A 26291-nucleotide genomic window follows, 5' to 3' on the forward strand; every position below is an offset into this window, starting at 1 on the left:
GTTTCCCTTTCATTTTGTTATTTTCTTGGTTGTATGGACGTTTTTTAGTTTTACAAGTCCTACTTGTTTATTTATAACTCTGTTGTCTGAGTTTTTAATTTAATTTTTTACATAAGGAAAAAGATTGCCTCTTCAGGCTGAATTCAGACTTACCAAATCAATTATTTTTAATTTGACTTTATACTTTACTCTCTTCAGAGAATTTTCATTATTCTTTAGAAATAACATATCTTCAAGTAGGAATATGAATAAAGTATTGACATTCATGTTCAGTTATGTTTTCTATTCCTTATTAAGTATATAACAAATAAAAATATTTTATTACCTATACATGTTAATAAAATATTCTGTGAATAACTGACTTGAGAGAATGAAGTAACTCCTGGATGATGCTGGCTGAGTTGAACTGCCTCTAAAATCTGCACATGGTGTTCTTCTATGAACCTAACTAATTTCATAGAACACCAACATCAGACAAGGCCTCTCTGTGTCCGTGAAGGAGCAAGATAAAAAATAAGGTCATTCCACACTCATGTCTGTCCAATTACAAACTAAGAATACTGTCCAACCACAAAATAGCTAAACATTCCTCTTGTCTTTTCTGCTGCTCCTTTACTAGTACAGTTTTCGCCTGATCTGTTTCTCCCATCTTCTAGTTAATAATTATAAAAATATTATACTCTCTAATAACACAATGTCAATTAAAACCAGACTTCCTTGGAACCATCTCCAAATTTACTGAACACAAGCCTAAATCTCATGTCAAGCATCTGTTAAAACCCTCTCACCAAAATAGCCTATGGGGTGCTGTTTCTTTATTGCATGGAGTTAAGAAATTCAATTTTGCTCAATTATAGGTGAGCTGCTGGTGGTTTTTGGCAGTAAGGGCATCAATAAAAAGAACTTGTACTTTAAACTAGAAATAAGAGACCACTTATGTCCCTTCTTTAATGATTGGAAAAAATACTATGTTACCACGAATATATAATAGATTGTATATTAATTTGCTAGGGCTGCCATACAAAGTACCAGAAACTGGTGAATAAAATAACAGATGTTGTTTATTGTCTCACAGTCCTGGAGGCCAGAAATCTGATATCAAGATTTCAGCAGGGTAGTTTCTTTCTGAGGGCTGACAGAGAATTCATTCCATGTTTTGTTTTGTCTTTTTGTTTTTTTTTTGTTTGTTTTTTTGGGGGGGTGGTTGGCTTCTGGTGGTTTACTGGTCATCTTTAGGATTCCATCTCTCGTAGAAGTTCATGCTGCCCTCTACCCTAATCTTCATATGTTAGTCTCCCATTTATTAAGTATATCAACCATACTAGAATAGGGGCTTACCTTCCTCCAGTAAAATCTCACATTACTCATATTATCTTAATTAATTGTATCAGCAGTAACCCTATTTCCGAATGAGGTCACATCCTAAGTTACTGCAAGGTTAGAATGTCAATATATAAATTTGGTGGGGACACATTTCAACCAAAGACAACATACTTTGATGTGAATGATGTTTTATAAGCTTTTCTAAAAACCATATTCTGCTCCTCTACTGAAACAGTGCCATTGAAGATCTATGTCCTCTAAACTGGTCTTTAATCAAGCCTATCTGGTTATTTCTATCCAAGACTCCTTTGATCATTCATATAATGACAAAAGATTTTGTTTTACCCTGTATCTGTTATATGTTTATTTGTTCTGAATTCTATTTTTTAAATTGTCATACTAATTTTTCCTTTTTGTAATCTCAGCTTAAGTTTTATTTTTAAAAAACTTAGGTACAAAAAGTAAATTTACCTGTCTGCATGAAGCTTGGGAAAAAAAAATCTTACTAGAGTATCTCAGTGCAAAAACACTAAAGAATAGAAAAAGCTGTATACTGTAGATGTAAGATAATGTGAGACCAAATCAAGAAAGGTCATATATCTTTAAACTGGTAATTTTTGCATTAAAATTTTATTTTAAAACACTGTAAATTTTAGAATAATAAATTAATTTATGATAATGCCAGACAAATAGGCATATTTTTAATCCTCTATAATAAAATTTTGTGGAGTTATTTCTCCAACAGAAGGATAAGCTAAATATTTTTACCCTCCTTTTCTCTTCTTTTTCTCTTGTATTTCTAAAGAAATATAGTTGAACATCATATATCTTAAACCAGCTTCACAATCACTTTCCAGTGTTTTGGCCTGGTTAGATATTGTTCCATCTATTTTACAAAATTTTATCCATCCACACAATACAGTATGTGGTTAAGAGTGTAAACACAGAAATCAAACCCATATACTAGAAAAATATCTATTTTAAACAAAAAGAAGATAATAATTGCAGACAGTGAAACAAACAAAAACAGATAAGACATGCATAAAGAAAAAAACAGGAAAATAAGAGGCATTAATCCTACATTATCAGTAATTTTGCTAGGTGAAAGAAACCAGTTACAAAAGACCAAAAATTATATAATGCCATGTATATTAAATGTCCAGAACAGGCAAGTCTTTAGAGGAAGAAAGCAGATTCGTGGTTGCCTAGGGTTGGGGGGGGGTGGTGGGCGTGGGAAATGAGGAATGACTGCTAATGGGAACAGGCTTTCTTTCAGGGGTGACACCCTGTTCCTCAATTAGGTTGCAGTGATGGTTGCTCAAGTCTGTGAATATGATAAAATCCACTGAATTGTATACTTTAAACAGGCAAATTTTGTGGTATATGAATTATATGTCAAGAAAGTTATTATAGTATAGTAGGGTAATATTTTTTTTTTAATAACATGAACTGATATACCTGCTGAGACTTAGTAGGTCCTTGTTAATGTAAGGTGGTTTGTTATTCTTAGGTAAATGCCAACCACATTATATTGACAAGGACCACAATATCATTAATAGTCAAGTTTACTTTATTTCCTCAGCAGCAATAGGACTGTTAATGATATGTTAAAATCAAATATAAGAGAAAGTTGTTGGTCTGCAAATTTACATTTTTTAGTACTGTACATTTTGATTCCAGTACACAAGTGTCAAGAGGCTGACTTGCAGTCCAGCGAGGAGCAGTCAAGCTTGGAGGACAGCAGTCCCCTAGTACTTCCCACCACTATGATATGTTGCACAATATTGGGTAGTCATTTAAATTTAATATAAAATTGTAACTGCACAGGAACTTCAATTCTGTAGTGTAACTTTTTCCTTAATTCAAGCTAGCTTTGACCAGTCTAGTAACACCATGACATACTCTATGTCTATTCCCTTAATTATTAAGCCCTTCAGGCATCAAGTTCTGGTCAGCATCAAACTGTGTTAAGAATAAAGCCTCAGGTCTGCTGATCAAGAAAACAGAGTTTTGGTGAAACTAAACATAACACCTTGACATCAGTTGCGTTTCAGTTTCAGGTCCATTAAAGCAGAATGACCTTATGAACAACTTCATAAAACTAGACAGAAAGATGCCATGGCTGACAACAGGACCTGATATAATAGTTAACTACACCCTACCTGGCACCAACCAGAGCCCACAATCCCAACTTGATGAGTGATATTTTCCAGTATATAATCTATTTCCTATTTGCCGTTTGGGAGCCAGGTTTTAGACATTAACACACCTGTGTCTCTGGGCTTGGTGCCATTTCCTTAAGTAAACATCTACTTCCTTTACTGCAAATCCCTGCCTGCATTTTACTGGTCTTTGATGTGTACAGGCAAACAAACCCCTTTAATTCAATCACAAAATATTTTGCTTTATAAGTAGAGCAGTAAGCGTTCACTGGGGAACATATTCTGAGTTTAGCCTAGATTGTTGCCTAGTCATTTACCCAAGCCTATGCTTTAATAGCACTGATAGGATTAAAGTTTTCAAGAATTTATCTCTTGTGACATTTAAATTCAAATTTTGGATTAAAATATGGTACATAGTAATTCAACCAATTAACCCAATCTCAATTAAAGTAAAATGGTTGGTGAGGTTAAAAGTTTCAAAAACAAAACAATACTAGTCAAGACTGGAAGAGGCTCCTGATCCCACATCACCACAGTCTTCAATACCAACTTTATTCTCCCAAGTGGCCTTAATTTATCATCACATTTTACAAAACTAACTTTAACTTTGGAAAATAAGCATAAATGTAATTCTGTAGACTGTAAACTACAACTCAGAATAAACAAATAAAGATAGCAATGTAATAAAATATTTCTGATGTTTGGATTTTAGGTAGTTTTGATTCTCTAGTGAGGCATAAAGAATGAACATCAGGGAACTTCTGACACATGTGTTAGATAATAATAATAACCATTTAGAACTAAAATACACTAGGTACCATTTTAAATTAGTTTTCTATGCCGAGTCATATTAACCTCACAGGGAACCTCTGAGTAGGTACTGTTATTTCCATTTTTTAGGTAGGGAAACTGGGGCACAAGGTAACTATATCAGTTAGGGGAGCCATGCTGCTGTCTGGCTGCCTGGCAAAGACTCTGTGAATTAAATCACAGTGGAGTGCTGCTCCTCATACTGCTCAGGTTTTCTAAACTTCTTCTTAGTATAAGAAATTTTAAGTATTTTAATGTAAATAATATTAAACAGGAAATCCATTTTTGTTTTACATTTGATCTCTGAGATACCTACCAGTAGAAAATAATAAGTTTTGGTGAAAATTTTTACTTTGTTTAATCCTTGTGATTCTATAGAAGTAACATATATGCATGGCTTTTGAAAAATATCCCAAATATAAAGTTCTAGGACCTAACATTCACTATGTTTGAATGTGTTCCAAAATGACTTGTTAATAACCTTATAAAAGGTTAGCTATAGCTCTAAGCATTCTTTGAGTATTATCAGTCAAATGATTTGTTCCAGTAATTTCATAGAATAAATCCTTAAGTAGGGTGTTTAAAAGTAGTGAATTTAGGTTAAGGTTTAAAATTGAAGTAAATAAACTCCTACATCTCATTTTTAAATAATAAAACTCTTCTTATTCTTCTTAAATATGAAAGATATTATTATATTTTTAAGAAATATTAAGTTATGTTTAAATATATAGAAAAAGTGTTTTTCTAAATATCTTACAGGTTAAATCATTCAACAGACTTTGCATATATATATATATATATATATATATATATATATGTGTCATCGTAACATTGAAAATCAATATGCATTATCCACAAAATGTACAAATGTACACTTGATAAACCATATTTAGGATAGAAAATTATAACAGATCTGAGTTCTCTTGAGTCTATTAAACATAAAAACCATCAAATGACAAAGATGGAACAATTTCATATCGCCTATTTAAAACAACAGAGGAAAAGTCATATCCTACCTACTAAAAACTCTGTAATGACAAAAAATAATTTTAAATGAGTTTTAATGAATGTATAAATATGAATATTTTTTCCCTATTGATATACATATTACATTTGACTCCAATTTTTTTTATCTATTTAGCCATTGTAAATTTAAAGAATATAAGTTATTCAAGTGAGGAAAAGTAAGAATTCTCTTATTCAGGAAATATACAGTGAAAGCACATAGTATAAGATTGGTAGTGTGGTGGAGCTAAGCATTCAAACAGATAAGAAGAAAAAACAATTCCAGGCCTCATGGATTTTGAATTTTAAGTAACATAGCAGATGTATGTTCATGAGTGAAATGTATGTTTTAATGAAATTCTATAAAGGGTATATTAAGGCGCAAAGGAAGAGTCATTATAAAAGTTGTCCCAGGGCAGTCACCCATCAAAACCAGTGTCTCAAGATTCGTACAAGTCACTTGTATACAAGCTATATTTTGAAAATTAGTATATAAATAAAACATTCCTGATAGTTAAATTGTCGCCAAAGTACTCTGACTTGCCATATTCATTTTTATTATGCAATCCTGAATCACTGTCTCTAATTCTTCATCAGTCATTACCTTTCTGTGACCATATCATAACTCTTCAATATCTTTCCTTGCAGAGATGGAAAAAGACTTCTTCAGTCACTTATTTCATTCAGTCTCACCAAATATTTTCTGAAATTACTTGATTTATATTAGCTAATTTTATCCACTGTTGTTTTAATAAATGAAACAAGAACAATATTAGGGAAATTATAATTAATTCAGATAAGTTGAATACTGTAGTCTTAAATTCCACTGTAGGCATCTTCTAGGAAAGAAAGAACTAGAAAAAGAGAGAGAGAGGAAAGAAGGGAGGGGAGAAGGGAGGAAAGAAAGAAAGAAGGAGAAGGAAAGAAATCAAGAAAGAAGAAAAGAAGGGAGGGAGAGAGGGAGGGAAAGAAGGAAAGGAGAGTTTAGAGTTTCCAGGCATATGAGACATGAGCAAATGAGCAAAGGAACAGGGGTATGACAAAAGGTAAACATGCAGTAAGACATTAGTGCACAGAAGGATTGACTACAAATAAGACAGAACCTGTTTTATGGGGCTGGGTTGCCTCCCTGTATCTGTAGCTGAAATTAGGAGCACAATCCAAAAAGTCTACTGAGAACTTTGGAAAATACTGAAAACAAGTGCTAATTCAGGTATCTCTGACTAATGAATGACCACATGAAATGTTCTAGCCTCTGTTACTTGTTTATTTATGTTTCTCTCTGACAATGAATAGCTTGGTTCCCATTATTTACAACTTACTTACTTGTTCAACCCTAGTATACAGCAGTTTCAGAATTGCTACCCTTTACTTCTGTGAGTAAAAATTTACCAGAGTATAGTGTTTATGTACAACTATTTTGGCCTTTACTGTAACACAGGAGTCCCCAGCCTTTCTGACACCAGGGGCCGGTTTTTCCACCGACGGAGGAGAGGGGACCTGAGGCAAACCCTGGAGGGTGTCAGGAGGCAGAGCTCAGGGGAGCTTCACTTGCTTGCAGCAGCAGCTCACCTCCTGCTGGGCTTCAGGGAGGAGGGAGGAGGCAGGAGGTGGAGCTCAGGAGAGCGCTCCTCGAGGCCCCACAGACCAGCACCCACCTGCCTGCAGCAGGAGGGTAGGGACACATGCTATAACAAGTCAAACTGTTTTCCAAGTTTATTTAGGTACACTCAATTTGTCCCCACTTGATTTTAGTGAGGTTATGTTACACATTTGTAATGAATTCTGTGATTGGACCCTCTGATATTCTGGTTGATTTTGTTTTTTATTTGCTACAGCAATGTTCACCATGTATTGTATATTTCTATTGATTTTGACAAATTATGTATAGATTTATGTACCTTCCATCAGAATACCAAATAGAAGACGATATCACCCTAAAGATTCTCTTGAATGCCCCATTAAAAATATTCCATCCCTGAACTTCCTGGTAACGACCAATCTGCTTTCTCTCCCGAGTTCTACCTTTTCCTGAATGTCATATAAATGGAATCATGTCATATTTTGCAGCTGGTTTCTGCCGCATAGCAAAAGTTTCATCAATATCTGTTAATCAACAATTAATTCCTTTTTATTGCTAAGCAGTATACCATTGTATGGATATACCGGAATTTGTTATCTGTTGACCTGCTGAAAAGCCTGTTGGTTGTTTCTAGGTATTGGTGAATATAAAAAAAGGTATAAACATACACTGTAAACATTTGAATTTAGGTTTTTGTATGAACATAGTCTTCCATTTACTTGATATATACTTGAGTACTGGTTCATATGGTAAGTGTATGTTTAATTTATAATAAACTGCCAAATTATTTTTCAAAGTAGCTTTACCATTTTTGTATTGCTATCAGTCCCAGTGACAACCGTTTTTGCTGTTCTGCCTCCTCAGAAGCATTCAGCATTGTCACTTATTTGTCATTTGTCTGTTTTATTCTACCAAATATGAGTGTGTGATAGTCACCATGAGGGTTAATACACATTTTAAATTTTTTATTTTAATATTGTCTTAGAAAAAAAATTAAAACGATGAAAAACTCCAGTACTTTTTGAGTTACAAAATGTTTATATTTTGCTATATTTGCATTAATATTTTCTCTTTATATTTATTTATCCATATCACATGCATTTCTATTATATGTTACATTACCTATATCATATGAATTTCTTTTTGTAAACCATTTGAGATAAGTTTTAAAATATTATGACCATTTATCCTTTAGTATTGCATTGTGCATTTTCTAAAAACAATGTTATTTCTTACATTATCACAGTAAAATTAACAAAATCAATACTATTCTATAACTCTTAGCTAATGTTCACATTTTTTCAGCAGTCCCAGAAAAATCCTTAACTGCTAATTCACTCCCATTTCCCTGGTCAGAATCAATTCTAGGAATTAATTCTGAATTTAGTTGTGATTATCTTTAGTCTGGAACAATTATTTATCCTTTTTTGTTCTTACTGGACTTTGACATTTTGCAGATTACAGGGCAATAATTCTGTAAAATTCCTGTCAATTTTGGCTTATCTGATGTCATTTGATTTAAATTCAGGTTTTATGATATCTTTAGAAGAAATGTAACAGAGGTAATATACAGTGTCCTTAAAACATCATTTCCTGGGATTTTTTTAAGCTTTTTTCCAGTATTGCTAATGTTATTTCAAGGAAAACTTATCATTTGTCCCTTTAGATTTAAATAATTTTGTAGAGGTATTTTGAGACTATGTACATGTCATATTTCATAAGTCATTCACCAATTAGTTCTAGAAACTACTGACAATTTTATAACTCTACCATTACTTTCATATATTTTAGCTGATATTCTGATTAATAATAGAGAACTTTTCCTTTATGCTTCCCCTGATATTTGCCTATTTTCAATTCATAATGTATTTATATATGAATTGCAGCATCAATTATTATTGTTAAATAGATTGTAATCCATTAACTTCATTATTTATTTTAATACTCAATGTTTTATTTATCTAATGGAAGCTTTTTCAAGTTGACCCTTTCATATCCATTTGATAAATTCTCTTTTTCTTTGAGTATTTTATTTTTTAATACAAAAATATTTTTATGATTTATCTTGTATTTTCCCTTCCTCAGGCTTGAAATTTGTCTTTTCTCTAAAAAGCCATGTGTCCTTTAAGGAAAGTATGATATTTGGACATCAAGATCTGGGTAATCACTTCTTGACCTTTTGGCTAAGATTAAGTGAAGATCTGGGTGATAAAACTGCTCAATTATCATTGGTCAGACTTAGGAATTATATGTATATGTATCTATATACATATAAACATACATACATTTTGATTTCTTTGCATAGAGACAGATATACATGCAGACACCTACAGGTAAGTTTCATGTGAATACATGCAATTTCATTCAATCAGGCAATACCACTGGGCACATTCTAATATTGTATAGTACAGTATGTATAATAAATATATGCATATATGTATACAGTTATATTTATGTTTCTGTCACATATTAAAAACCATGAATTCTCTCATATCTCCAATTTATAGCTAATACATTTATAGTTTTTTTCCTTTTCATATTTGTAAATTCCTTCTCTAACAGTGAAAAATCTAGATGCACTATCCATAACATATTTACTAATTTGCTTAAGGCTCTCATACACAGAAAAATGTTTTAGGATTGTTAACCAAACAACTTCAGAAAACAAAACTACTAATGAGAAATCAATTAACAGTTTTTTTTTGTGAAAGTTTTACATAGGATAAGTCTTAAGTGTATAATAGATGGGTTTTTACAAATGTATATACTTTTTAACCCACATGTACACCTTTAAGATTTAGAACATGTTCACTACATCAGAAAATTTGTCCAGTTCCCTTCTTGATCAATGCCATTCCTGGAAACTACCACTTTTCTGATTATTTCCCTATGTGGTAACTAACATAAGGAGAATCTCACAATATATTCTCTGTTTTTGTCATGGGGAGCAATATGTAGGGTGCGGGGCTCCTGGATCTAAGGGTCCTCTATCCAGGGGGCCAGTTGAGGAGGGAACAAGGCTCTGAATTTGGCAGAGCCCATCCTGGGATTGTCACAGATGGGGGAAATGAACACAAGTCATTGCAGACACTTCTCTGTCTGCCAGGAAACAGAGTATAGCTCTTCCTTCTACTGGAGAAGACCCCAAGCCCCTTTTTCCAAAGGCTTTTATTGAAAAAGTTATCAATGGGGCTAGGTAATAGTAATGTACCAGTGCTTTCATTACATCAGTATGTTAATGTTTACAGAGAATAGATGATGTTTTGAAGAAAACAAATGGCAGGAACACACTGATTTACATAGGTCCAAGAGGAGACTAGTAAACATGAGAGCGCCAAAGGATTTAGAGTTAGGGTCTGTGAATAATGTAAATTTTCTTCCCAGCATGAGCTGGTTATCATAGCTTTTAAGGGAAAAACAAAGCATGCTTTAATGAATTTACTTCAAGGCCTGATTTCCCCTGGGAACCGCCAGATCCAGTTTAGGACTGTCTCCATATTGTTTCAAGCCTGAGCCAGTAGGAGGGGAGAGAGCCACCAAGAAACAAGGAGACTTCTTTCAGATAGAATGAGGACCCCGCTCATATTCAAGCTGAGCTGAGGACTGCGGGCCTTTTTGCCATTTGTGTCCCCCAGGTTTTTGTCCTGCTGCCCATATCAGCTGTGTCTGTCTTAGGTTGTCCCTTCCATCAAAGGATATTACCTGTCTTTGACAACCAGCCATCACAGGGCCAAGAGCGGTGATGTGAGGGAGGCAGGAGCTATGCCTCTGCCAGGGAGGACAGGTTTTGTCTCCTCAGTGGCCTGTTTTCTCAAGGCCTCCTTGATTATTTCCAACCTTGGGGCCTTCTCACCTGTCAGTGGGGCAACAGTCCTGAAACCAGAAAGGACAGTTCCCAACATTTCTAGTCCAAATTTTTTTGTTCAGCACCTTTTCTTATATTCTTGTGTATCAATAATTTGATCTGAATTGAGAAGGAAAAGATGGCAGAGGAGTGAATGGGAGTCTCGCTGACCTCCTCCTCCCAAGACCAAACTGGAATTGTGACTAAATAGTGGAGTAATCACCTGGAAAACAATGGAACTAGAGTAGGAGAGGGGCCTTGGAGCTGCGGACAGACAGTGGATTCAACTCTCACACATCCCAACGGGCGAGAAGTGTGGTGGAGGCTCAAGAGGGTGAGCTGGGTGCCCACAGGCACCAGCACCAGAGGGACATTGAAATGGCTAGTTAGCTCCCCCTGAGAAGAACTGGGTCTGAATCACAAACAGGGACCTCTAGACTACAGCAGCTAAAACCAGGAAAACACATAGACAAAATGCAACCCTGAAAGCTTAGGGTCACTCACTGCCAGAGACAGGCGGCTGGGGATGCAAAGAGACACTTAAAGGGCCAATGCAAAAATTGCAGTGGCAGCCACCCTCCATGATCTCTGGGTAGAGGCAGCAACAGAGTGGGCTGGTGCCTGGGAAAAAATCGGTGAGGAAAACTTTGTGAAGAGAACTAAGACGGTGGCCGTTGGAGCCCTGGTGATAACTCACCTCCCACTCTGCAGCTACCATCTCGCTCAGGCATAAGGGAATCAATTAACCTGCCTTTTGTACGCTCCACACACAGCTTGTGCGCGTGTGAGCTGGGGGGGGTGGTAAGTGCAGACAAGTTAGAAGAAATAGAGGATCCCTGGCCAAAGGGGTCACAGAGCTGCATAGAAAGCCTTGAGGAGAGACTGGAGATGGAGGCATTGGAGAAAAAAATGGGAGGAGGAACCGGGGAGTCCTGACTCCCTCCTCATTCCATAGTCTCCATTTTGGGCAGGCAGGGCGTGCCCCCAAAGAGGCAGAAGCAGGTGCCAGGGAGCCAGATGACCTGCAAATACAATGTGGTCCAAAGAAATAGTGGATCCCTGGCTGATGGGGTCACAGAACTGCCCAGAGACCCTGGAGGAGGGACTGGAGACAGGATTAACCAGAGAGTCCTGGAGCTGACTTCCTCCCATTTCTGTAGTCTCCATATTGTGCAGGCAGGCAACGTCCCCAGAGAGCCAAAAGTCAGGAAAGCACACAATACAAGACCCTAAACAGACCAGTCCAGGCGTGCCCACTGGACAAGGGCGCTAGCTGAGTGAGTGAGGTCAGGCGAATAAGCGCCCAAGCAGGCAGGGGATCCTGCTGGACAGGAAAGCATGCTCAAGGAACTGGCATGAGAGTGCAGAGTGATTCACAGAAATAGTGGCTCCCTGGCCGAAGGGGTCACAGAGCTTCCCCAAGCAGGGGTCAGACACAGACAGTAGACTCCTGGAAAGCTCAAAAAAATGACCCAAGGTCATATAGGGTCAACAACTGACATCATCAGAGGCAGGCCAAGAAAGAAAATAAATAAATAAATAAATAAACAAATAAATAAATGAACCCGCCTGTTACCATAGAAGTTTAATATACAAAGTCAGGAAATCTAGATGGATCAATTGAGGCAGAAGCATAACTAACTAACTAACTAACTAAATAAATAAATAATTTAATAGACTCTCATAAAAATGGAAAGAAAAAGAAGTTCCCCCCAAAGGAGTGGAAAAGGGGACTCCCCACAGAGAGAACTAAATGAAATAGAGGCAAGGGAACTCTCAGATACTGAATTCAAAACAATGGTTCTAAGGAAGCTCAATGAGCTCAGCCAGCTCAAAGATAACTAGGAGAAACTGCAGAGAAACTATCAGGATCTTACAGCAAACTATAGCAACCTGGAAAAGGACATAGACACTATCAAGAAGACACAAGAGGATATGAAGAATACCATTTCTGAATTGAAGAACACAGTAGAAGGAATCCAAAGCAGGCTGGATGAAGCCGAGGGTTGAATCAGTGAGATGGAGGATAAGGTAGAAAAAAGCTCCCAGAGAGAATAAGAAATGGAAAAAAAAAACTCAAAAAGAATGATGAGGCATTTAGGGAAATGCAGGACAACCTGAAACGCAATAATATCCATATAATAGGGATACCAGAAGGAGAAGAAGAGGAGCAAGGAATAGAGAACCTCCTCAAAAAAGTAATGATGGAAAATTTCCCTAATTTGAGGAGAGAAGAGGTCTCATGAATCCAGGAGGCACAGAGGGCCCCACTCAAGAGGGACCCAAGGAGGTCCACTCCAAGACACATCATCATTAAAATGGCAACTATCAAAGACAAAGAGAGAATCCTCAAGACAGCAACGGAGAAGCAGAAAGTAACTTACAAGGGGGCCCTCAATATGCCTAGGAGCTGACTTCTCAACAGAAACACTACAAGCCAGAAGGGAATGGTAACAAATATTCCAAGTCATGAAAAGCAAGGGCCTACAGCTAAGGCTGCTCTACTCAGCAAGGCTCTCAATGAAAATAGACAGGGAAATAGGGAGTTTCCCAGACAAAAGAAAGCTAAAAGAATACACCTCTACCAAACCAGCACTCCAAGATATTCTAAAGGGGCTGGTTTAAGAAGATGAAGGAAAAGAGTGAGAAAGAGAAAAACACAGGTACAAAGAGAAAAAACTGAATAAGTTTCTATCAGTAATAATGGACTAAATGCCCCAATCAAGAGACACAGGATAGGTGAATGGATAAGGAACATGACCCACACATATGCTGCCTACAAGAGCCAAAGACCTACACAGATTGAAAGTAAAGGTATGGAAAAAAATATTCCAAGCAAATGGGCAAGAGAAGAAGGCAGGGGTTGCAGTACTTATACAAGACAAAATAGAGTTCAAAACAAAGGCCATAAAAAGAGACCCAGAGGGGCACTTCATAATACTGAAAGGGAGAATCTATCAAAAAGACATCAACATTGTAAACTTATATGCTCCCAATATAGGTGCTCCCAAGTATATAAGGAAATTGTTGGATGACTTCAAAAAAGATATAGACAGCAACACACTGATAGTAGGGGATTTCAACACCCCACTGTCAAAAATGGACAGATCTTCCAAACAAAACATTAATAAACATATTGTGCAGCTGAATGACACACAGAATCAAAGAGACATAACTGACATATATAGAACCTTACATCCCAAAGAAGAGAAATACATATTCTTTTCAAATGCTCATGGCAGTTTTTCAAAGATAGACCACATGATAGGACAAAGGAAACCTCAGCAAGTTCAGGAAAATTGAAATAATACCAACCATTTTCTCGGACCACAAGGGCTTGAAACTGGAAATCAACCTCAAAGAGAAACTTCAAAAACTTGGAAACTCATGGAGACTGAACAGTACACTATTAAACAATGAATGGGTCAATAATGAGATAAGAGAAGAAATCAAAAAATTTCTGGAAACGAATGAAAATGAACAGACAACAGTCTAAAACCTATGGGACACAGCAAAGGCGGTCCTGAGAGGGAAGTTCATAGCAATACACGCTTACCTAAAAAAGATAGAAACATTTCAAATAAAAGACCTAACACCACAACTTCCAGAACTGGAGAAACAACAAAAAATAAATCCCAGAGCAAGGAAAAGGAAGGAAATAGTCAAGATTAGAGCAGAACTGAATGACATAGAGACGAAAAGGACAATTCAAAGGATCAACCAATCCAGAAGCTAGTTCTTTGAAAAGATAAATAAAATTGACAAGCCTTTAAGCAGACTCATCAAGGAAAAAAGAGAGAGGACCCAAATTAATAATATCAGAAATGAAGGAGGAGAAATAACAACTGATACCACACAAGTACAAAGGATTGTCAGAAACTACTATGAACAATTATATGCCAAGAAATTTGAAAACCTGGATGAAATGGACAAATTTTTAGAAAAGTATAATCACCCAACACTGAAGAAGGAGGAAACAGAAAGCTTGAACAGACCGATAACAGCTGGGGAAATTGAAGCAGTAATCAAGAAACTCCCGGCACACAAAAGGCCTGGGCCGGGCAGTTTCACAGGAGAATTTTACAAAACATTTAAGGAAGAGCTAACCCCTGTCCTTCTCAGACTATTCCAAAAAATCCAAGAGGAGGGAAGACTCCCAGACTCTTTTCAAGAGGCCAGCATCACCCTGATCCCAAAACCAGATAAAGACACTACAAAGACAGAAAACTACAGGCCAATTTCGCTGATGAACATAGATGCTAAAATCCTCAACAAAATATTAGCAAACCGCATCCAGCAATACATTCAAAAGATTATCTACCACGATCAAGTGGGATTTGTCCCAGGCATGCAGGGATGGTTCCATATACACAAGTCAATAAACGGAATACATCACATAAATAAAAGAAAAGACAAAAACCACATGATCATCTCGATAGACGCAGAAAAAGCATTTGACAAGGTACAGCACCCATTTATGATCAAAACACTCAGCAAAATGGGAATAAATGGGGCATTCCTCAATGTAATAAAGGCCATATATGAAAAACCTACAGCCAACATCATGCTCAACGGGCAAAAACTAAAAGCTTTTCCAGTAAGATCGGGAACATGACAAGGATGTCGGCTTTCACCCCTTCTTTTCAACATTGTATTGGAAGTCTTAGCCACAGTGGTCAGACAAGAAAAATAAATAAAGGGCATCCAAATAAGAAAGGAGGAAGTAAAGCTATCATTGTTTGCAGATGACATGATAGTGTACAATGAAAACCCTGTAGACTCTACCAAAAAACTCCTCAACCTAATAAGTGAATTTGGCAAAACAGAAGGATACAAAGTCAATATTCAGAAATCACAGGCATTTTTGTACACCAGCAATGAAATAGAAGAAGAAGTCAGAGAAAAAATACCATTCGAAATAGCAAGAAGGAAAATAAAGTACCTAGGCATAAATTTAACCAAAGAGGTAAAAGAACTGTTCTCAGAAAACTATACAACATTGAAGAAAGAAATGAAGGAAGACACAAATAAATGGAAACATGTACCGTGCTCATGGATTGGAAGAATTAATATCACAAAATGTCCATACTATCCAAAGCAATTTATAGATTCAACGCAATCCCTATTAAGATACCAATGACACATTTCACAGAAATAGAACAGACATTTCAAAAATTTATATGGAACCATAAATGACCCCGTGTAGCCTCAGCAATTTTGAGAAAGAAAACAAAGTAGGAGGGATCACAATACCGGACATCAAACTCTACTACAATGCCACTATACTCAAAACAATATGTTACTGGCACTAGAACAGATCCATAGATCAGTGGAACAGAATAGAAAGCCCAGAAATAAGCCCAGGTCTCTATGGGCATCTAATATTTGACAAAAGGGGCAGAAGCATAAAATGGAGCAATAATAGCCTTTTCAACAAATGGTGTTGGGAGAGCTGGACGGCTACATGCAAAAAATTGAAACTGGATCATCAGCTGACACCATACACAAAAATAAGCTCAAGATGGGTAAAAGACTTAAATATAAGTCGCAACACCATCAAAGTCCTAGAGGAGAACATTGGCAGGAAACTCTCAGATATCCCACGCAGCTATTTTTTCACTGATATGTCTCCTAAAGCAAGGGACATAAAGGAAAGAATAAACAAGTGGGACCTCATCAAAATAAGAAGCTTCTGCAGGGCGAAAGAAAACATTAGCAAAATGAAAAGGGAGCCAACCCTATGGGAAAATATATTCGCTAATGATACATCAGATAGAGGTTTGATCTCCAAGATATATAAAGAACTCACTTGACTCCACTCCAAGAAGACAAACGATCCAATCAAAAAATGGGCAAAGGACCTGGCAGACGCTTTTCCAAGGAGGAGATACAGAGGGCCCAGAGGCATTTGAAAGGATGCTCAGCATCACTAGCCATCAGAGAGATGCAGATCAAAACCACCATGAGGTACCACCTCACACCGGTCAGAATGGCCATCATAAACAGATCCACAAACAACAGGTGCTGGCGAGGCTGTGGAGAAAAGGGAACCCTAGTCCACTGTTGGTGGGAATGAAGACTGGTGCAGCCACTGTGGAAAGCAGTGTGGAATTTCCTCAAAAAGCTGAGAATGGAACTGCCTTTGGATCCAGCAATTCCCCTGCTGGGACTATACCCTAAGAATCCCAAAATGCCAATTCAAAAGAACCTATGCACCCCAATGTTCATAGCAGCACAATTGACAATAGCCAAGTGTTGGAAGCAACCTAAATGCCCATCAGTAGATGATTGGATCAAAAAACTATGGTAGATTTACACAATGGAATACTATGCAGCAGAAAGAAAAAAAGAACTACTAAACTTTACTACAGCATGGATGGAACTGGAGAGCATTATGCTAAGTGAAATAAGCCAGGTGGTGAAAGACAAATACCGTATGAGCTCACCTATAAGTGGAACCTAACCAACAATACAAAAATCCAAGGAAAATGAGACCAGTAACACTGAAAGGAAAAGAAACCAACGACAAGAGGTAAGGAGGGAGTGGGGGGCAGGGGGAAAGGAAGGGAATGTGAAAGTCAAGATACATACAGCAAGGACTCATGGACAAAACCAAAGGGGAAGAGTTGAGGGAGGGGGCAAGGGAAAGGTGTTGGGGGTAGGCAGAGACAAATGTATTTGAAAAAGTAAATTAATGAATTAAAAAATAATAATTTGATCCTTCTTATTGCTGAGTAACAGCCTGCTGCATGTACATATTAGTAGTTGCTGTTATAATTTCATATTGACAGCCTTTGGTTTGTATCTAAGTGTTAGTCACTATGAATAAGATTCTTTTAAACATTCTTGTGTTTTTTGTAGACAAATATTTTTTAATTCAGTTGCTTATATTCCTAGGAGTGAATTGTGACTCTTACCTTAGGTGTATGTTTAATTTTAAAGGTAAGACAGCTGAGGTGGGGGGAGTAAAGCAAAAAAGACAAAAAAAGAGAAAGAAGTCATGTGGGTATGGGGAGGTACATGGTAGTGGAAAAATACAATAAAAAATAAAACAAAATAAAAGTAACTTCCAAACTATCATTTTTTTTCAATTTTTTCCTGTCAACTAATTTACCATTTTATCATTATCTTTTTTAATTTTAGACACTTTGGAGTATCCACTTGTAGTTTTATTTTGCTTTACACTGATGATTAATTATGGCAAGAAGTTGTTATTTGCTTATCTTCTTTTATGAATATTGGTTTCAGTCATTTGAACATTATTTTTAGTATTTTGTTGTTTTCATATTATTGTGCTATAGTTGCTCTATATATATTCTACTTTTAAGTCTTGTCTGATAGATATTGGCTTATGTTTCATTTTTTTCCATGCTCATCTGTTTTCATAATGGTGTTCTAGTGAGCAAATATTTTTAATTTAATTAATCTAAATTATTTTTTCTTTTATGTATAATGCTCTCTTTGTCTTTTCTAATAAATAAAATCCTCTGCCAAGATCTGAAATAGCTTCTCTCATGTTTTCTTCTGGAAGATTCATAGCTTTAACTTTATATGAAACTCAACAACCTGAAATTAATGTCTTGTTTATGGTATGAAGTAGAAGTCAATGCCAATTTTTCTGCATAAAAATATACTTATTTCATTACCATTTGTTGAAAATACTTTCATTTTCCTATTAAATTGTTTCAGATTCATTTTGCAAAATTAATTATATCACTGTGGTTCTATTTTTGATTGATCAGTTTTTCTATTGATCAATTTCTGTCCCTTCCCTTCCTTTTTTCCCTCTTCCCTCCCCCCTTCTTTTCCTTTCTTCCTTTTTTCCAATAAAGTGACTTCTTGATATTAACTTATGAGTCAGAGAGTATAACTTCTCTAGACTTGTACTTTTATTCAGAAGTTTATTTTTGTCATAAGTTCTTACATATCCATATTTTAAATCAGGTCATCAATTTTTTTAAAAAAACTACTTGCATTAATTAATTATTATTAATTATAATAATAATAATAGGCATTATTTTGAATTTACAGATCATCTTAGCCATATTCATTCTTTCAAGGTATGATGAGGTTATATTTTTCATTTCTATAAATCTTCTTTAATTTCTCTCACTGATGTTTTATCATTTTTGCATAGACATTTTAGACTTTTAACTTAACCCTAAGTTTTTTTGCTTTAGCAGATTTTGAAAAAAATAACTTTTTAAAAGGTTTTGTTTTCTAACCTCAACACAGTGCTGATGACTTTTATGATCCTAAATATGAGTGTGTATTTCACATGTAGACAAAATGTAAATAAGCTGTGGTCATATGGCAGACAATAGCCACACTCAGAATAGCTTCCAATTTAAAACTAATGAATTGTTTATTTCTGGAAATTTCCATTTGATATTTTCTACCATAGTTGACTATCGGTAACTGAAATTTCAGAAAGTGAAACTGTGTATAAAGGTGACTACTCTATTTCCAGATAAGGTCACATTTTGATGTACCTCAGGTTAAGACTTCAACATATGAATTTTGGGAGAGTACAGTTCAATCCATAACATAACTACTAGATGTTCCTCTCACTTCTCCAGCTGTAACCACCAAAACTATCTCTAAACTTTGAAAAATGTCTCCTGGAGGAGCAAAATCATCTCTATTTGAGAATCACTACTGTTTTTAAAATTTTTGACTTAAAGAAAAAATCTAATTACCCTTGAACAACCACTGTGAAAATGCTGTGAGGAAGTCTAAGCTAAGCATATGGACAGCCACATGGACACAAGGGTGGTTAACGAGCTCCGGTTGACAAAACAATCACCATCATCATCATCATCAGTGGCCATTTCAAGATATTATGTAAAACTGTGCTCACTATAAATCACATCCCCTAGGGGAAAACATAACCCTTTCACCCACAAGTGTTTTATGCTATTAGTATTAGCTGAAATATTATTTAAATTAAATCTGTATGTAGAAGAGTCTATTTGATTATACTGTCTCTGTTTTAGTGCTTGAGTATAGCTTTTCTTGATTCAAAGTTCTACAAATTAAAAGGGCAATTTATCTGCTCGCTCATATTGTTAATATAGGAAGCTGAGGCAGAAATAAGAATACTGCAATGGACACATACTCAAAAGGGGGTAGAAGCAGGAAGATACATACTACATACTGGCAACTGGCTCATAGTGCTTCTATGACGCCTATTCTGAAAGCAATAAGTAATGGCCATGTTTACAACAGAATAATTTTCTCAGCTTGCTTACTGCTAGGTTCACACATTTCTTTGAATTATGTCTTTTATACCTTGGCATGTGAGTTGGGCTATGTGCTGAAGGTTTTTAGAAGGATTTTTATCTAGCTAAAGTGGTCTACATGCCTCTGCTTTAAATTATTCTATTGTTTTAATAAAGAGTATAAAAGCCCAGCTTCCATGATATTTCCCACATAGTCCAGTTCCACTGATAATATCCTGGATTTGATCACTGTCCTGAGTCCACTTTGAAAATCTTTTGCCAACTGCAGAGTCCGGAAATAACAATCATATTTATTTTCCAACACAGGGTTAAAAATATATTTCTAAAATCTGGTTAAAAAACAGTCTCATCATTAGCTCATTTTCTTGTCCTATTTTAACATAGGCCACTAAATGAATCTATTTGGTAATTTCAACATTTTCCCTGATATCCTTCATGCCAAGTCTATGAGGCTATATTGTCTATCTTCCTTACTAACACAGGTGAGTCTCAGGGTCGACATAAAAGAGGGTTCTTACTTCTCCTGTCTTTAATAACAATATCCTGACTACTCTTCTAGACATTATTAAAATTTCCTTACTGCCTTTGTATTCTCTTCCCCAAATTATCCCAATTCCACATATATTAGGTTTTAGTTATGAGAACGCTTCACTTCTAGATACTAATTTCTGTTTTAATTATTTTAATGTAACTAACAACTAATTCACATAAAGACAACAAAAATATATTATTTCTCATGGATCTGAATGCGACAGGATAACTCTGCTGTTCTAGATGCTGTTGGCTGGAATTGCTGAATAATTGGCCTATAATGACTATGACATCTACTTTCTATTTCTGGTCCTGAGTATATTTTTTTCTGATATAAATTCAATTTAATCACTTTTATGCTTTTAAAAATGGTATACACTTATTTTTTTATTATTTTTTTATTATCTTTTTATTATTTATTAGTCATGCCTTTATGTGCATTTCTTGAGACAAAATAAAGTTGGGTTTTGGTTTGAATCCAATTGAACAGAAATGTAAGCCTCAGTTGGATTTTGTTTTAGCTCATGACATTCAATGTAAGTGCTATGCTTAGATTTATGTCCATCATTTGGCTTTTGTTTTCAATTTGTCTTTTTTTTTTCCTTGTTTCTTTGTTTTGGTTTTGCTTCTATATATTTTCCTGTTTATGCTTTGGTTACTTAAATACTTTTCTTATTCTATTGATTTTAACTATAGCCACACCTGGTTACATTATTTTTATTGTTGCTCTTTAGAATGCCATTTATATGGTCTAGAGTTAATTTGTACTATTTCACATATAAGATCCACAAATATTATACTTACAGAGTTCCATTTGCTGTACTATTATTATCATATGTTATAGTTACTTATGTTATAAATCCAATAATTATTATAAAGTTTGCTTTAAATAGTTATATGTGTTTAAATAAATTCAAAGAATAAAATTATATACCTGCCAAGATATATCCAGTTTTCAAGGCCTACATGTCTTCTTATGAATCAAAATTTCCATTTGGTAGTATTTCCCACCAGCCTGAAGAATTTCTTTCATTGCAGACAGAAGATATCCTGTCTACTGCCTACTTCTGTCACTCTTGTTTTTATAATTTGTTCAGTTTGTAATTGCCACCTGAGGAATGCCATGTCAATATGTGACCCCACTGTTACTAGGAGCCCTCAGGATTAATTTCTGCATTTTTTCCTAATCTGTTCAATCCCATTCACCTTTATGCTTCTCTCATGAACCAATTTCCCATTGCTATTACCTCCCTACACTTGTTCTCTCAGCCCTTTCACAATAAACAACCTTCCCTATATTGCTTAGTGAACATTTCCTTTACATTTCTTGCCTTATTAAAAAACACTATCCATTGTGGTCCTTACTGTTATCAGCCTTCTTTGGGGCAGCAATTTTCCTATATTACTGAAAGTCCAGAGTCAAGAAGTGGTACTGAATTTCACCTCTTATTCACTGGCACACAAACCTAGGTCATTTTCTCTGTATATCCTCAGTTCTAGATTAATCTAACTCTCTCATTCTCTGTGCCCCTTCTTCAGTTTTTGCTTCTACTAATCTTCAATACTGCCTAAGCTTTTTTTTTGTTTTTTTTTAAACAACTGATGCCTTTTTAAAAATTTTTTTAGAAACAAGATAGAACCCCAATAGGATCAGCACTGGTACAATGAGAAATATATTGGCTCAAGCAGCAAACTACAGGTGAGCCAAAACTTCAGCCAGCTTAGGTCCATTGGGCATATCTGCCATGATTGTTTGTCTATTTGTCTCTCTTTAGCGCTCCATATTATCTTTCAGCTTCTCTCTATCATTCTTCAAACGATTCCTCCCTCCCAAGGTGAGGAGTTTTTTTTTTGCGAATAGTCGTGACCTCCTGTTTCATATTTTCAATGCCAAATAGGGTCTGAGCAGCATTTTCTCAAATTTCTCATTCTAAATCCCAAGAATGGTCTCTGACTCTGGTTTAAGGTAGATTCCCACTCTTGTCAGTGTAACAGCTTCTATAGAACAGTGTGGTTAGAAATATCATTTTCAGAAAAGTTGATGTATCATATACTTGCAGGAAATTGGATATTCAACTAAATGTGAAACAGTTTACATTCTCCTTGAATTCTCAATCCTGTTACTAATCCTGCCATTCACAGGAAGTAATTACTCTTCTGAATTTCAGAGAAAATAGATGTCATCACATAACTTTCCCAATTCTTATCTAATTCTCTGAAGTCTTAAAAATATTTTCATTTATCCTTTCCATGTAGTTAATTTCTTTTTAAATTTTGGCAGTCCTATCCACCTCCTTTCTACAGCTAATATTATCACCAAATTTCTAGATCTCTGTCTTACCACATATCATTGCCCTTTCTGAGGACTATTCTGTTTCCTGTAGATTTAGTCTCTACTCCTATACTAACATTACCCCATGAATACACAAGGATTAATAACTATCACTGGATCCTGACAGGGATGAGATGGCATACTTGAGGGAATCTGAGGAGGTTTTAATATGAGACTACTTACAAATGTGTGATAAGTTTACTGAAACCCAAAGGGACAGAGTGGAGTATTTTCTTCCAATCCTCCTGAAGGTGATGAGTGAGATGGTATGAGAATCTGAAACTGTGTGAATAGAGAGAGCAGAGTGGAGACCCCTGGCTTAGGGAAGATGTGACAATAAGTGAAGGGACACATCAGTTTGCAGTAATTCTAAACCCCTCTCTTTTCTTCTCTTTTCCTTTTGTTTCTCATTGCATTTCTTCCTCTATCCATTCCTTAGATTTCCGTTTTCCTCAGTGTTATCTTGATCACTATTTCTTTTGTTGTTCTATATATTTCTTCTCAGCTGATGTCTTAGCGAGCTATACTCCTTCCAGGACTCTTTCCTGTGCTCCAGGTGCATGTATGCAGACCATTTAAGGGAGACTTTCACTTTAATAACATATAGACTGACAAACTCAGTATGTCTGAAACTCTGCTAGTTTCCACTTTCATTAAACATGCTCCTTTTACTCCTGCAGGCTCAGAGTAACAACTTATTTTTCCACCCTGCACATTTGAGCATGATTTTTCCTTTGCTTCACGCCACACATCTGAATATCTTAAAAGCGTAACCTGTTCAGTTTGTTATCTAAATATTTTCTGAAATCATCCAATTACCTCAACACTCTTTTCCATATCTTTAGATAATAACTTGATTATTGTAAGCACTTAACTTTTCCTCTACCACCAATATGTAACCTCACTCTAAAAAAAGGAAGAAGAAATCAGTCTATTTTACAGTGTAGAATAATCTCTCAAAATGTACATTTGATTATGATTTTTCCAGATCCATGACTTTCTATCTCCCCTGGTATTCCTTAGATAACTTTTCTGATTTGGTCTGTGTTTAATACTCCAAAGTCATTGCTCTCAGGGTAATTGTGGCTACACTGAGCATTATTAAATCTTTTGAATTCCCATGTTTTCTCTTTTCCTTGCTTATCCTCTTTTATTTTAAAATTCTTACCAGAAACTCACAGTTCTTAGATATGCATTGCATTTTAGAAATTGTCAATGTATTATTTGTTCATTTTGAAGGGAAAAAAACATCCTCCACATGCTGGAAAGGAGGTAGTTGACTTGTGGGTATTTTTAATCAATCTGAAAAACATAGATAGTGCAAAGATAAAGGAGTGGATCACAGGATAGTAAATAAGAGCGAAAATTAAAGGTGAGTAATAATAGCCTAAAAACCAAAGGAGGTATGAATTTAAAAAACAATACCACTGGCATTACTTTCCAGTTTTAGAGTTCAAATTATTATAAACACATTGCAAGTTAGTCATTCTCTGCAATTTTAAACATAATTATCATCTTACCTACATGTTAGAAAGCCAAGGGTGTACTATCTCCTGTTGATAATGCAAATCGAAAGTGATTAGTATAAGATGCAGCCTGTAGTTAAGCATTTTTCTGAATCTTCCAGACCTGTCATTCTATCACTACACATACTGAGTCATTCAAATGAAAGTAGCTTTACTATGACTTGTTGATTAAGTCATGTTAAATATATTTATACATATAGTAGATGACAATATTTTTTCACTTGGTATGCTATTTTTTACAGATTTGTAGTCAAATATTGTCTATGCAAATGGAGTACTCTATAGGATATAAAGAAAAAAGGTAAATTGATAAATAATAGTTCTGATACATTAACAAGAAATACATCTAAAATTATACAATTAATATTTGATCAAAATATTAAATACTTCTAAATTCTACAAATAAATTAATAAAAGAAAAAAGACTTAATATCCATTATAAAGAGTACAAAGAGATATACCTATCCTCTACTGTCTAAATAGCCTCAATGTCTAAGTATCAGTATCAAATTAAAGATAATGATATAATCATCAAGAAGGTGAACATAACACTGATTTTCAAACTAATATGTATTATGTGCTTCCTGTTTTAATTGCAATGCAAAACAAATAGGAGTCAAATTATCAACATTGATAATTAAATAGCTAGTTTTTTATCTATTGGAGTCTTACTATAAATTCAGAACTTTTAGTTCATCCAAATTATTTGACCTCTTCAAAATAATACTTGTATTATTACTTTTATTAAAATAATGAAAGAAAATTGACATTGTGTTAATATACTAAATAAATATATAATTGATTTTTTTAAAAAAAATTGTAGTATTAAAGATGGGTATCTGTATAACCCAGGTAAAACATTTTGTCCTCCAAGAAGAGAGTGGAATATTAAATTACAGCATCTGTAACTCTCCATTGTAGCTCAACACAAGGATGACTGAGATATGACCTGTAAAGGCTGAAAAACTAATTGCTCCATTATTCATACTCTAGTCTTTTTCACTTCAGGGGCACTTAAAAACATGTACTAAAATCTGCTTTCTATTTACAAATTCCCATACAGAGTGTCCTAACCAGAAAAAAGCATTATTTTTATTCTGGTTTTCAATACACTTAAGCATTTTTATTTGCTGAGTTTTCTTTCCCCTTTCTTTACTTTACTTTGCAAACATGTTTAATGGTTAATTACCATTTCTGCCTTTTTATCTTAATTGCTACAAATTTAGGGACATGTGTCATTAAAGCTTTAGCAGATAAGACATTTGCTCAAACAATATTTCTATTTTACTTCCACATATGTAGCCTTATTAAAATGGCATTTTTATTAGTTTAAGCACTTATTTTCTCGAGAACAAGAATTTGCATCAAAGCTCTGTTTTCTTTGTATTAGATATTGGAAATGTTTATATTTTAGAAGAAAAGAGGAACAATTTATTTCCTACCACCAAAACGTGATGGAAATACAAAGACTGTTGTTTTAACAATGATATGTGCAATGTCATTTTCTCCCAGGAGTCCATTATTTAATGGAATATAATATGGAAATGGTTCACTTTATGAATTATAAAACTATCAACAGTTTGGTTAGTTACTAGTAAATATACACTAAAATTTTAGGTTTATAAATCATAGCATTCTATAGAGAATTGCATTAACTTAACATAGATCAAGGTATCACTTATGTGTAATAGGCAATTTGAAAGTCATGATCATCTTCATCTATTAATGAAACACTTCAAATTCTGAGGTCAACTTTGTCTCTTTAAGTCCTTCACTGGTAATGAGAACAATGGCTAAGCCTGTCAGGAGCAACTTTTTAAAAAAATTGTTATTCAGTTAGAGTTGTCCTGTCTATTTCCCCATTGCTTGCCGCTACCACGTCCCCCCTCCTCCCACAGTCAATCTCTCCCATTGTCTGTGCCCATGATTCCTCT

The 26291-nt window shown here is 35.1% G+C and overlaps 1 protein-coding gene across 1 annotated transcript in view; it reads right to left on the minus strand.

Annotated features, from left to right (window-relative positions):
• The window catches only part of EYS (eyes shut homolog), a 1478297-nt gene that overhangs the window by 1075937 nt on the left and 376069 nt on the right, over window positions 1-26291 (minus strand). The window contains 1 exon segment of the mRNA XM_054568619.1: window positions 12620-12638. Within this exon segment, the coding sequence (XP_054424594.1) occupies window positions 12620-12638 (19 nt within the window).

The sequence above is a fragment of the Pteronotus mesoamericanus genome, unplaced genomic scaffold, assembly GCF_021234165.1.
Source record: "Pteronotus mesoamericanus isolate MK-2021 breed Mesoamerican mustached bat unplaced genomic scaffold, CSHL_Meso_final contig_20, whole genome shotgun sequence".
Taxonomy (NCBI): Eukaryota; Metazoa; Chordata; class Mammalia; order Chiroptera; family Mormoopidae; genus Pteronotus; species Pteronotus mesoamericanus.